Source organism: Zootoca vivipara, chromosome 7 (genome assembly GCF_963506605.1).
Source record: "Zootoca vivipara chromosome 7, rZooViv1.1, whole genome shotgun sequence".
In the NCBI taxonomy this organism is placed as follows: Eukaryota; Metazoa; Chordata; class Lepidosauria; order Squamata; family Lacertidae; genus Zootoca; species Zootoca vivipara.
The window spans coordinates 56,704,779-56,719,467 of record NC_083282.1 but is presented as its reverse complement, the minus strand read 5'-3'; the positions used below and the strand labels follow the sequence as shown (position 1 = coordinate 56,719,467).

Here is a 14,689-nt window from a genome sequence, read left to right as displayed (position 1 = left end):
GCAACCCTGGGATCAAAATTTTTGCTGGGGATATTTTAGAAGCAGGGAAGTTTAGCACACTAACATCCATTAGATTGAGTTCTCTTAGATGCCTCCATGTTTCTGTTCTGTTAAACAATTCTATGCTATCATATGTCCATACACATCTCTGAAAACGTATGTGCTAGGAACATTTTAAGAAGAAAATATAGTTTCTAATATAAGAACATTGAGACACTACAGAAGCACCTTCGCCATGTGGTGGAGTCCATGGGCAATTCATTTCAATTCTGTTCCACAATACTGGTATCCTACATAAAATGCTGCACAATAGGCAGATTAGTAGGGATATTGCTCAATGGAATGAAGGATTAGTGCATTTGCACAGAGTATCTTGGCCACCTTTAAGTTTGCAAAGCAAACAAACACAGTCTTGAGGGGATACATAGTATTAGAAACCAGGTTTTATTCAAATATCAATTTTCAAAATGAAGCACGTAACTCACCAGAGCCATGGAGCTATGGGATAAAAGATCATGTCCTACTGAGACAATGAAAATGTCCCATTTGGCTCACAATTTTGGGGGCAGTTCCCTTTAAAAGCACCATCTTCAAGTGCATACATGCAGCTCCAAAAATAAATGTAGCTGGCAGAGGAAGCAAGAATGAATCATGGTCACATATGCTCCCTAAGATCTCACTTATGACTTTAATACAAAAGCATCTTCTCTTTCTCTTTATCCCCTCCCCCCCTCAAACTGTGTGGCTGTCAGACATAGATGGTGACCCACTCTGACTGCTGTCCTTCAGGCTTGAAGGACTGAGCTATACAATACTGAGCCCTCTTCCTTTGACATTGATGTCAAACAGCCTTCCATTCATTTTCAGAGGATTCGCAACCCATATCCATTCTCAAAGCCAATATAAGCAGCAGGAGCGGCTCATTTCCTCTTCTCCTTTTGCACATCCCGTCATTGACGCCAGTGATTATCATAACAGAGAATGGGAGGAGCCCCTGCTAGCAACCCATGGCAAATAGGTGGGAAATCCTGGTGCTGCTTGCATGTGTGAAACCTCTCACAGGCATCAAAGCTGAAGCACTTCAAATAAAGTCACAGCAGCCACAGTTCACAAACATCAGCAACAAAATGCAGTGGCACAGCTTTAGGAAGAATCCTTGCTTTCCAAAGGCCACACTTTATACTTACAAACGCCAGTTATGTGTTAGATTTGCATCCTCCATTCTCGGGTCCTTATCTTTAAGGCCCAAAGAGGAGGGAAGGAAGCAGTAACAGAGGGCATAAAAGTACCAGATTTCACAGGAGACTGCATCTTCCCACTGGGCAAGCAACTAAGAGATGAGCACAAGTGCTGTGATTCTGCAGAGATCACATACGCTGACACAACACATTTGAGTGCCCCACCCTCCCAAGCTAAATCTGGAAGGAGGAGCAGGATAAAAACTACTGTTCAGCATTTGCTTTACAGGAAAATACCCGACAGGAAGAAGAAATACACCAGATACTTTGTTATAGACATTCATTCATAAATAGATATGTTTTCATGTTATTTGTTTGTTTTACCCCCTTCCCTTGTGCAAGAAAGAACACTTTACTTGAATTGCTGGTCTTTGGTGCTCCTTGTTTTTGCCAGAAATCGTTCAGCTAGCTTCTCCAAGTTCCTGGAGTAATCCATCTCGATCTCAGCCTTTTTGCGGAAAAAATCCTGCAGGTCCTGGAGCAGTTGGACTCTAAGCTCACACTGCTGATCAAGACATTTCAGTTGTTCAATAAGCTGGGCTCGGATCTCTGTAAAACAAAGAGGGGGGGGGGAGGCCACAAATTGAATGTTAAAACAGATTCTTAAAAAGAGCATAAAATATAACAAGATGTCTGGTGGTCATAGTGCTAGAACATTGGTTAAAACTAAGCAGGCATCAGGTAAGAAACGCCTAAGAGAGCCATGTCAACAACTCTGAGCTACCTAAAGAAGAGCCAATATTGGATAGTGTTATATATTATAAGTATATAATTGGAGGCATTGTTAGAAACTGGGACAGAGAAGCCAGGAACCAAATGGCTCCTGGGACCTTGGTTGTAGGCGCCAAAACAGAATGTCTAGTCGTCATTTGGGGGAGCGGGGATCAGCAACACTTTTTTTTATTTTGATAAGCATGAACTAATACGCAAATCAGCCCTGAGTGCTCACTGGAAGGACAGATCATGAAGCTGAGGCTCCATTACTTGGGCCACCACATGAGAAGAGAAGACCCCCTGGAAAAGACCATGATGTTGGGAAAGATTGAGGGCACTAGGAGAAGGGGACGACAGAGGACGAGATGGCTGGACAGTGTTCTCGAAGCTACGAACACGAGTTTGACCAAACTGCGGGAGGCAGTGCAAGACAGGAGTGCCTGGCGTGCTATGGTCCATGGGGTCACGAAGAGTCAGACACGACTAAACGACTAAACAACAACAATACACAATTCACATGACACAATGTTAATATCACATTTTTAAAGGAAATTGTTAATCCATGTTTAATTTGGTGTTTACAATTAAAATATTGGTACCATACTTAAGTTTTCAAAATACTCTACTCTTCATTGTTAAACTCCTTAACATATTGTCTATCCTTAACATGCACTTCGAGATTTCAAAGCACATGCATTGAGTGTCAGCCAGACGCAAAAAATGGCACCCAGGCTTTTTGAGGCGCTCGCAAATGGAGAATTTTAAGGACGAAATACGTCTCGTGCCCTGCTAATTTCAAACCCTGACTGGAGGATCTGGATTTCAAACCAATTCAGAATACAAATTGGCTGGCCTGAGCTTACACACGCAGGGCCTAAGCTGGATAGCTCAGTTGGTTAGAGCGTGGTGCTGATAATGCCAAAGTTGCAGGTTCGATCTCCATATGGGACAGCTGCATATTCCTACATTCCAAGGGGTTGGACTAGATCAGGCATAGGCAACCTTGGCTCTCCAGATGTTTTAGAACTACAACTCCCATGATCCCTAGCTAACAGGGCCAGTGGTCAGGGATCATGGGAGTTGTAGTTCCAAACCATCTGGAGAGCCAAGGTTGCCTATGCCTGGACTAGATGATCCTTAGGGCCCCTTCCATTTGTGATTCTATGCTTCTCAAACCACATGCTCCACTTTTTGTTTTACTCCCAATCACAATGTGGTTCTCTAACATTTCATGTCAGGCATGGGGAGTGACTGGAAATGCAGTGCATGGAGAGATTTTTAATCTCCCAAACCATTGGTGACAAAATAAATCCATCCCACACTGCAATTATTGGGGTACACATGAGAGTATTTTTTCACCCCAAAGCCTAACTAGCCAAACTGCCGTTTGGCAAGAATGAAAGAGTTAAGCCCTCCCACTCCATTCCCAATTAAAATTACTCTGTCCGTAATTATATTTTTAAAAGAACACACACAATATAATTGGGAATAATGCAATTAGCATCATATGTATCACATCAGTGTGTGTAACCCACTTCACAAGGCTACTGAGAATGAAAATGTGATAGTCTTATGTATGCTGCCCTTCACTCTTTGGAGGAAGAGCAGGATATGAATGCTATAAATATTATGTACAAGGCAGTTAGTAAAATCAAGGCTAAAATTGCTCCCCATGCCTCTCACTTCCCCTCTGGCCTCTAACCAACCTCAATGTCAGCAAAACCTCTCCATGATTAACTGTGCCTGTAGACAGAAAAATAACTATAATTGTGTTTTGGACATTGCGGCCAAGGGATAACAAAGCAACTTGGAACCCAATACAGTTCACTTACAAGGAAGGCTTTTACTGCTGAAGATTCTATCAATCAGCAATGTCAAGGGCACATTTGGTATCCCAATGAAGCGGTCATTGTCGAAAAATGTACTGAATCTCTCTAGATAAGGGCCACAGGGCTGGCTAACACTGCAATGCCCCGCTGTTAGCTCAAATTCCCTCCAGAGACTCTCCATCAAATTCCTTTGCAGGCTATTCCTAGGGCAAAACCAAAGCACTGATCATGCCGGGCATTCCCAGAAGACACCAATTTGGGATTATTCAATTAGTTGCTGGGACTCCAGCTGCGCCACTGCAATTAAATGCAGCACATCAAATTGAGAATACTTTGCCTTTGGAAGGTCCAACTGATTCGCATTCCCAATTGGAAAAGGTCACAAGACAGTTTCATTTTTCATGAAAAGGATGTCTTTGGGCAAAAATTTCAGGCAGATTCCTTTTGCCTGCACAGAGAGTGGTTTTAGCATAGATGACACGGCTGTTAATATACCATTTTTACTACTGGGGCAGATAAATGTTTTATTAAGACCACCCAATGCTTGAAGTAGCCTTTGGAAATATAAAACTATATATTTCTGACCCATGGGAAAGCTAAACAACTGGCAAGTAAAAGTACCATTCTCAGTTATTATATCAAACCCCACCAACCTACGGCCTTTGGCTACTGAGCTATTAAATAAGTTGGTTGCAGGTCCATTAATAACGCCTCTGCCTCAGCCCCCTAAATGCCCAACAAAATGATCGGGCTATGCATTTTCCTCCAAAACTCCCTGGACATTTGAAAAGCTAATTAGAACTGCCTGCTATGCCTGTGGATTTTCTGTGGCCGATCTCAGTTATTTATATAACAGTCTCATTCCCAGATCAAATTGATACCAAACAACATAAATAAGCAAATGCAACACACTTAGCATTCACTGAGCTTCTGTCTTTTCTTTATGACTCTGGATCATTTGGATACAAAACAGCAGTGCAAGCAGCACCAGAGCAAGAGGGCTTTTGCAAGTGTTTGTCTTTTTTAAATGGCCTGTTTTAAATGCACGCAAACTACAGACAAAGAAGCAAGGATAAGATCCAACATCACACCAGCTGCTGAGACTTCCCCAGTCCTTCTCCTTCCCCCACAGCTCCCATGTCCCCCCATTTGCTCCAAAGCCCCCCCCAACAACCCTCTAAGCATATTGGGGAGAAAAGATGAATGCTGCAGCCAAGTCCCTATTTATGCAAGGGTGCCATAACTGGATATAACATCCAAAACGAGGGGAAACTACTGACTGAAAAAAGGAAACTACAGGTAGGTCTCTGGTCAGTAACAGAAACCACATTGTTCAGAGCAATGTTCAGAGGTCTAAAAGCTTTCCCTTGGAAAAGCTGGAAGAATCATCTTAACCTTCAAGCAGCACACTGAACTGGGCCAACAATCAGGCAATGAGGGAAAAAGAAAATGCATTTTATACATCACTTCATTTTCACGAGCAATCAGAGCAGATATGCCGAGCATCTTCAAGTTTCCACATGGTAGGTTCAACTTCATAGCTACTTTATCTGAAACTGTTCAGGGGACCCAAACAACTGCATGGAGTCTTCATGTGTCCTATCCATCACATGAACAGAATATAAACTAATAATAATCTTCAGCATTTGTAGACCCAAAACATATTTAACTCAACCTCCAAACACGGGACTCACTCTTAATAGTTTTACCATATAACCCTTCCCCCTCTTCTCTTAAAGCAGCTTTTAAAAATAACAATGCAATGGTTTTTGCTACTGCAAGTTACCCTTAAAAAAAAGGGCATCACCCAGTTTGGACACTTCACAACCCAACAACTGAAGACCAATGGTGTGCGTGTGTGCGTGTGTGCGTGCATATAATTCAATTAGCTGCTTTATAGTGTTCCAGTTAATTCCACAGAAGTTTTAGATGCAGCACAACAGCACTTCTCAGATAGATATAAAAAGACTTAGAGCTCGAAGACTTTTTAAAGGTGGTAGAAATAGTTTTAAAATGTTCCACAGATGCACATAGGTGCAGCTGCACAGCAGAATACAAATGTGTAAGTAAGAAAGAAAGAAGCCTTATGGGGGTGGGTAGGTGTTGCCCCCCAGGAGAGATAATGTCAATGCATGTCTTTCGCTCACCACAGCTTCCCATTCCTCTTGCTTTTCATTGATTTCTTAGGAAGGTTGGGAGTACAGAAAATCCAGTAGTTTCTATAGTAATCATGACACTTACACCTGCTGAGGAAATCACTTTTGCAGCTTTGGGGGCAGGCAGCGATGGCAGCCTAGAGAGCTAGTTTGGAGGTAGCAAAATCCCACAGAGAATGTACGGTGCTGAAACAAGCCAGCCTGTAGTAGGAGAAATCAAGAGTACTGGTCTTGTGGGAGCTGTGCAGGGAAGCAAGGTCTAAAGCAGGCATCCCCAAACTCGGCCCTCCAGATGTTTTGGGACTACAACTCCCATCATCCCTAGCTAACAGGACCAGTGGTCAGGGATTATGCGAATTGTAGTCCCAAAACATTTGGAGGGCTGAGTTTGGGGGTGCCTGGTCTAAAGAGACCATTGAATAACAATCTGATCGCTTGCTATATGCTGCCTAATTAACTGTTCCTGGAATTATTTTTCTCCGTGAGATAAAACAAGCTCCCGTAGTATTTTCAGTTGCTCTTTGTAGGAAGAATTCGCTGCGATCAAAGTACACCACCATACGCTGAAACCCCTGCCCCCAACCAACTGGTTGTTTCTTGAGATTACAAAACACAGCATAATAGAATTCTGTGAACATATTGGCCAGGTCCACCTCAATTCTTTTGGGAGGCAAACCACCAGACAGTGTTTGGCAAGACATGGGAAAAATCAATAGTTTTAAAGCAGACAACCCTCTCAAAATGGAGTACTCACTGGAGAACAAGCAGCAAGAACAGGAGCATTGCAAAAGGTCATCCCTATCCCTCATGCGGGTGGCGCTGTGGTCTAAACCACTGAGCCTCTTGAGCTTGCCAATCAGAAGGTCGGCGGTTTGAATCCCTACAACGGGGTGAGCTCCCGTTGCTCGGTCCAAGCTCCTGCCTACCTAGCAGTTCGAAAGCATGCCCAAAGTGCAAGTAGATAAATAGGTAGCGCTCCAGCAGGAAGGTAAATGGCGTTTCCGTGTGCTGCTCTGGTTTTGCTGGAAGCAGTTTAGTCATGCTGACCACATGACCCGGAAAGCTGTCTGTGGACAAACACTGGCTCCCTCGGCCTGTAAAGCAAGATGAGCTCCGCAACCCCGTTTAAAGAAACGCTTGCTATGAATTGTCATGAGGCAGGACTCCTATGCTCAGGAAAACCAAACTGGGCCAAGCAATCTAACAACTATGTCACATCCTGCAAGCCACAGTCAATGGTTGCTCCCTTTTGTTTCTGCAGAGATGTGCTACATCAGGACCAGTTTCCATAGGACTGCATTTCCATTGGAGGGAAAACAGCAGCTGATTGGGTTTGCTGGCACTGGGGAACAATGGTTCATTGATGGCCCAAGTGCCCCTCCTGAAAGACTTAAATACAGAAGAGCAGTCTTGCTTACAGATAGGTTTTCACAGGTTTTTTGTTGTTGTTCTGGCTGCAAATAAAATGAAGTCAAGAATGCAGGAATTTCCTGAAGCCCAGAAAGTTTTCCAAGGCTATACAATGTATTCCTGTTATCCAATCCCAATCCTTATACAAGCAGAGAGGGTTCCCCACCACCATCACCTCCTGTCCGAACATACTAAGGCACAGTGGGCCACTGTATTACAGCACAAAAAGAAACTGCAGATGCAATAAATATACTGAAAGGACTGGTAACTCCTAAACTACTTACCCTGAATTACAGGCCACAACTAATTTAGTTTGGAATTTCACACTCCTTAAAAAAATTATATATCTTCATTCGCTTGGAGGGTGTCTTGAAGCTACAAACATGAGTTTGAGCAAACTGCGGGAGGCTGTGGAAGACAGGAGTGCCTGGCGTGCTATGGTCCATGGGGTCACGAAGAGTAGGACACGACTAAACAACAACAACAATCCCAAAACCACAGTGCACCACAAGCAGAGGACAAATGCGAGAAAAGGGCGCTACCATCCAATTTCAGCAACAAAACTTAACACAGAGACCATGGGGAGGAGGTCAGAATACATTATCAGTAGCCTGCCTTAACTAGGGAAAATTTTCTTCCTGCAAGTGTTACTATTTTATCTGTTAACATCTAGTAATATGTTCACCTTATTTTTAAAAAGAGATCATAAGGTGTTGTTGTTGTTAAAGGAAACCCATCCAGAGGGGTTTTTTGGGGGGGGGTGGAGTGTTCACTGTAAACTTGCAAAAATGTGTTCACCACCCCCTCAAATCAAAATCCTGAAAAGGAAAAAAAATGTGTGTTTGGGGCAAAGACACATGCAATATTTTTAGAACAGTGATCCTAATTTAGAAGTAGCCTCACAGCATGCACTCTGCCACATGCAGACACCAGTGAGTATCTGCAAGGCTCATTGCAAGCCCTCATGGAGCTTCCCTGTAAATTTAACTCGAGGGACTTAAAAAAAAATCTTACAATTAAATAAGCAATTCAGCAGCACTCTGCTTTATCGTTTTTTCTTTGAAAATTCACAGTAAGAAATATCACAAAAGAGTAACATTTTTGTATGAGAACCTCTAAGAGAACAAAACCAGAAACAATGAGGAGATAACATAAATTGCAGAGCCAGCCTGATTCATCCTCCTTATTTACTTAACAAGCCAAATGTATAATATACTGAATTAACAAGCCCTTATCTGCTGTAGCCACCAAAAGACCAACCTACATAAGGAGAATTTGCATTGCTTTCAGGCTTGCTGAAGGCTTAGTACATGCTAGAGTCTGCAGCTGACCCAACAGGGAGTCTGTCACCTAGAATCGCTTAAGCATGAAGTGTGGGAGACAGTTTTTCCTTCCCTGCAGCACCATAAAACACAGAAAAATATTTGAAACATAAGAGGTGAAGTAAGAGATGGGAAAACCAGGCTCAACCGTAGCTTGACGGACAAGCTTAACTGCAAGTTACAATGGTGGGTTTTTATCATCCTTGTAGAGCACATGAAGTGTGGAGCTCCAGAAATTATAACTCTGAAGTCTGACAACTCAACACTTTGAGGATCATGAAGAAATGTAAAGAGCATTCAGATCTCCAAGTTCCAAAAAAAAAATAGGGAGCCATAGATTGAAACCAGCACCTTAAAGTCAGCCTTAAGGAACCACAGCATCAGTTTAATGTGCTCTCCAGTGCAAGTTAATATGCTCTCATGTGGGGCTTCCGGTTGACCACGCCATCTTGCTCAGACGGGGGTCCGCACAGCGGAGCGGACCTCGGCGCTTCAGAGGTGGAGGGAATCGTTCCAGCGAAGCGAAACCTCCTTAAAAGCCCCAAATCGAGCTTTTTGGGGACAGATTTTGCCTGGCGGCGCCAAAAGCGGGCTCTCTCCTCCCCGGATCGGCTTTGTTTAAGCCCCCGAGAGCGAGGAGGTGAACCGCGGCGGACAGGCTGACATTGCTGCTCTGAGAGTGCGAAGCTGCGAGTCTGGGAAGTGGAGGTGGCCAATTCTTCAAAGAACATTCAGCAAATGAATAGACTGTGAGTAATTTGGATTCTTTGGAATGTAAATTAAGGCAATAATTTGGACCTGGGAGAGAGGGGAAAAGAGGAAGCCACCCCCCCCCTACGGTAACATAAGAGACAGTAAACAGAAACCCGAAGCCGTAAACAGAAGATTTCAACTTAAAAGGATTCCTCAAAGGCATTAAAGAGAATCTCCCCTAAATGCAGGGTAAAAGGGGAGAGAGACTGTGGTTGTGATTGCCCTGCAGAAAGAAGTTAAGACTAAGAAAGACCTTTCTGTTCCTCGGGAGCCGGCAGCCCAGACAATCCAGTGAGTTGATCAGGATTTATAGTTAAATTCTATTTCTATCTTTATCTCTGGACTTTTTGGAAATTCTTTTTTGGTTTATATACTTTTGAAATGTGAGTTCGAACTTTATTTTTAAGAATGCAGCCAGCTTGTTAAAATGGAGTCGAGAAAATAGACTGCGATTATATTCCACCCCATGTGACAAGTTTTGACCTTGACAGGACTGAACTATGTCAACAAAAAGGTACCCGCCTGAGTTTCAGCGGACTGTTTTGACCTTAATGTGGGAAGCAAGAATAGAACTATGTCAAGAGGAGACACAACGGCAAGTGTTACAGAAACAATTCCAGATGATGATGGCAGAATATGATTTCTTAGAAGATGAAGCTTTTGAAACTGAAGAAGACGAATGTGAGAATGACAATGATGAGGACTGTGATGACTTAACACAAAATGAAGCCCATCACGAAAAAAATGATGATTTTACTCTACAAAAAGTTGGATGGAGTGCCTCCCCTTCGAGGGGGGCACGATTGGACTTACTGGAACTCCAGAATGACCACAGGGAAGAAGGAAAAATTAAGCAGAGAAGAGAAGAAGCTCAGGGGTCTGATATGGAGGCCTGGATGGCAAAAGACTGTAAACAGGGGGTGGGGTGAAGGGAAAGTGAAGTTGTGATTGTAAGGATGGGTTAATAGGACTATAACTGGACTGCTGACTATGGAACTTGCTGGATTGGTGGGGTGGAGCCAGTACTCGGGGGGGTGTAAGGTTAGTTTGGGAATAATTATAGGTTTAAAAAGTGAATTGATTCTGGAAAAAGGTGAAAATATGGAGGCCTATAGAGGGGTAAAAATTAGGCGCGGGAAGAAAAAATGGGAGTTTGATTTCTCAGTGAGTGGATAATAGGCGAAAATGATAATAGTTAGTTTAAAAGTGGTATAAGATATAAAGGTGTATGTTATAAAATATGAACTATGAAACTGTTGAAGATGATAAATAAGGGAGGAAAACCGGGGAAGGGGGGAGGGTGGGGAAGCCCACAAAATATGGTTTAACAATTATGAATTTAACAATTATGATGAATTTTTTTTTTGTCTTTTTTCCTTTTTGTCTTTTTTTTTCTTCTCTTTTTTCTCTTTTTCTCTTTTTGTATTTTCTTTTTTTTTGGTATGACAATAGATGGTTGGATGGATGAACTCCTGCGTACTGCCCTGGTTCACTGGAGCTCCCTGGTGGCAGGGGGGGGCTTCGGGGGCAGGGGAGGGGGAGGAGGACAGAAACCCAATCATAAAATGGACCACTTCTGACTGTTCACCTGCGTGGGATACTTCTGTGGCAGGGGAGGACCCATGGAGGGGGGTGGGAAGAAGGTGGAAAAGGTGTATATGTATGTACCATCTTTTGTAATTTGTAAAATCAATAAAAATTATGTTTTTTAAAAAAAAAAAAATATGCTCTCATGTGGCTGGGTGGCATTTCACCGCCTTTTAAAAGAACCTTTAGGACACATGCATCATGAGACATTAATGAAGGCTCCAGAATCCTAGGGTAAAATAATAGTCAATCATTCTAAACCAAAGATAAATCTACTTTCAATGCAAAAATATTGGCCTTGGTGCAATACAATTTTGGCAAATCAGCTACAAAGAGTACTTTTACCAAAGGTTTTAGCTTTCTCTTTCAACAGGAAGAGTTTTCCTTCATATCATTTTTATAATCAATAGCCTTCATTTTTATAACAGCACAGAAACTTATGTATTAAGGGCCCAAGATGAAAACTTGCATCTCTTGCACTAACTAAAGAACAGGTGATGCTATTCTGAGTGCCCCACCCTGCAAGGTGTGCAAGGTCAGGGAGCTATTTTATTTTACACTTACAAAAGAGACAGAGATGAGACAGATGTGGGGGTTTTTTATAAAAAGAAAACTTGCTGATAATTACTGAAGAACTGAATAATAAACAGATGCTATCTTCATAAGCAATAATCCTCACAGCAGCAAATCCAAAGACTAAACAAGATTTTTCTTTTTATATGTTTTCTCTCCTCCACCACTGCCAACCTCTCTTCCTTAACGTACCTTAACTCTAACTAACCCTTCCCCCCCTCCATATGCTAACTGCCTTAGGATGCTCCTTGTCAATCACAAGCAACTCATCACTATTCTAAAAGAGCTGGGGTATTACATTTGCATAAAGCCGAGTCACAAAGCCTTTAAGCCAATATTTAGTCCAGGATGATTCCATTATGACAGTATTTTTTAAAACAAACTCAAGGCGCGCGCGCACACACACACACCCTTTCCAACAGAGGTTAAAAAGCAGCAGCAATTACCAAGATTGTATCCACACAAGTTTGAGCAGGCATACTGCCAACTCTTGGATGTATCGATGCTTTGCAGCTGCTAATTATAATTAAGGAACTCCAACTGGTATACAGCACAAAAGAAGAAAGAATTAATTCTGAACAGCAACCCCCATACTGGATCAAACCAACAGCAGCTTCTCCTTTTTACTAAAATTCATAAGAAAATATTGGCTTGCCTACAATTTTTGCTCTATTGTGGACAGCAGGAAAGTGTTCGATCCTTTGGAACAGTTACCGTATTACTTTGTAACACATGGAGAACAAAGCACTCGTTCATATTGCTGGAGGGCTCATGACCCAGTGGGAAGCTGGTGGAGGCTTCGTGGAAGCTCTCCATGAGTACTGTCAACACAGCCTGTGCCATTTGGACCAACAGGATGGCATAAAAGGACAGGTGCAATCATGGGAATGGCAGGGTCAGCAGAGAGTGCCCCATATGGCGGCACTGGCTGATAAAACTGGTGCATCCACCCAGATCTCACTAGGCCACCAGCCCACAAAAAAACCCTAAAGAAACACAGCAGGGTGTGTGTGTGTGTGTGTGTGTGTGTGTGTGTGTGTGTGTGTGTGTGCCAAGTGTAACATTTTGCCCATAAGAATCACAATGCAATTTGAAAAAAAAACGAGATAAATAATGCAATATTGATTCAAATCACAAGCAAGGAAATTCCAACTAAACATTAGGAAGAACTTTCTGATAGAACTGATCAACAGTGGAACACACTCCTGTGAGAGGTGGTAGACTCTTTTTCATTGGATGTTTTTAAGCAAAGGCTGGGTAGACATCTGTCAGGGATGCTTTAGCTTTTGATTCTTGCATTGCAGAGAGTTGGACTAAATGACCCTCGGGGGTCCTTCATTTCTATGATTCTATGAATGCTGGTATTTTAAAGTAACTGATACCTTTTCCCCTTTTTGCAGAGTATGAATTTAACAAACTTATAGTATCCTCTTGGAAGCTCCACTGCTTAAATAATGTACACACTTTATCACAAGAGCACTTACACGCCTGACTAAGCCTTGGTATCCAGCAGGTTCAAAACTCTGACATCTTCGCTGAGGCTATATCAAGTAAGACTTACTATATAGACTGACCAATGCTGCACTAATATGGCTGCAATCAGATGTAATGCTGGTCCTTAATCATGGTTAGGGAAATTAGCCTGTGCACAAGCTGCATTCTAGTGCACACAGTTTAGGCCAGAGGCCGGCAACCTTATCACAGGATGGGCCAGTCAACGCTCCGGAGGATGGGCCAGAGCGTGTGTGCATGTGCTCTCTTCCGGGTAGGAGGAGCAGCCATGCACGTGCACACACACTATTTCCGGCACTCCTCCGACCAGCAAGTGTGCCGGAAGTAGCGTGTGTGCATGTGCATGGGTGCTTCTCCATCCCGTACACGTGCACACATGCTATTTCTGGCGCACATCCGGGTCGGAGGAGCGCCCGTGTACATGCACACAGGCGCCATCAACTCGGAAGTCGGTCCCGTGCCGCACCGCGCCGCACTGCGCCAGTAAGAGCAGGCAGGGGGGGAGCAGGGGTCGTCATGGGCTGGTTAGACAAGCCTCGTGGGCCGCTACCTTAGGTTGCCAGCCCCTGGTTTAAGCAGTCCCTTAAGCAGCCAGAATGAGGGAAATAGACCACAGAGAAACAGGCTCAGCAAATGAATATGAACTAGCACTGTTGGTTTGTTTCTCTCAAACAATGACTGGGATGCCAAAAACAAACCTTGGCTTATGATCCTGGTTTCTTGGAAGGAAAACAAAATAAAAACACTGATTCACAGCTAAGCGAACACTGAGCCAATCACTCCATAGTTTGTTTCCGCATTCTCCTAAGGAAGGAGCAAAGGAGGAACTACTCAAGCTGTATGCTTGAGGTCCCCAACCATTGTTTCTGACCAGTGTTATATGCCAACACGGCTGTATTTTATTTATTAAAAAACACCTTTCTGCAGTACCTTAGTAGTCATTTAGTCATTGACTAGGAAAGCTTATAGTTCAGTAAACCAAACAGAAAGATGACCTTGACTAGAAGCATCTTCAGAAAATTCTGAACTATCCTGCGGACCAGAGCTTGATCATTGCACACACTCCTGTTTATCTTGCCAGTGTGGTGTACTGGTTAAGAGCGGTAGACTCGTAATCTGGTGAACCAGGTTCGTGTCTCCGCTCCGCCACATGCAGCTGCTGGGTGACCTTGGGCTGGTCACACTTCTCTGAAGTCTCTCAGTCCCACTCACCTCACAGAGTGTTTGTTGTGGAGGAGGAAGGGAAAGGAGAATGTTAGCAGCTTTGAGACTCCTTTGGGTAGTGATAAAGCGGGATATCAAATCAAAACTCTTCTTCTTCATCATCTCATACATCCAGACATTCAACTGTCTTGAACTATCTCCCTCATCTCTTAAAATACAAAGGCCTCTTGCTACAGGGCAGCTGTACTTACTCTCACTTTCTTTTTTTAAAAAAGGCTGCTGTTTTTTTTTTGGTTTTTTTTTTGCCAGCTGTGAGAAATACCAACAATAATCTCAGGAATCCAAAGGGAAATGAAATACCTTTGCTCTGCTGATTGTAAAGGTCTACAATTGCTTGCATCCTCATAGATTTGCTTTCCATCTCTTCTTTT

The 14,689-nt window shown here is 43.0% G+C and overlaps 1 protein-coding gene across 7 annotated transcripts in view; it reads right to left on the bottom strand.

Annotated features, from left to right (window-relative positions):
- Positions 1-14,689, bottom strand: part of SRGAP2 (SLIT-ROBO Rho GTPase activating protein 2) — a 213,321-nt gene that overhangs the window by 145,017 nt on the left and 53,615 nt on the right. For all 7 annotated transcript variants that reach the window (XM_060277120.1, XM_060277121.1, XM_060277123.1 and 4 more), the window contains one exon: positions 1,595-1,787. In XM_060277120.1, the coding sequence (XP_060133103.1) occupies positions 1,595-1,787 (193 nt within the window). The remainder of the gene's footprint in view (positions 1-1,594; positions 1,788-14,689) is intronic.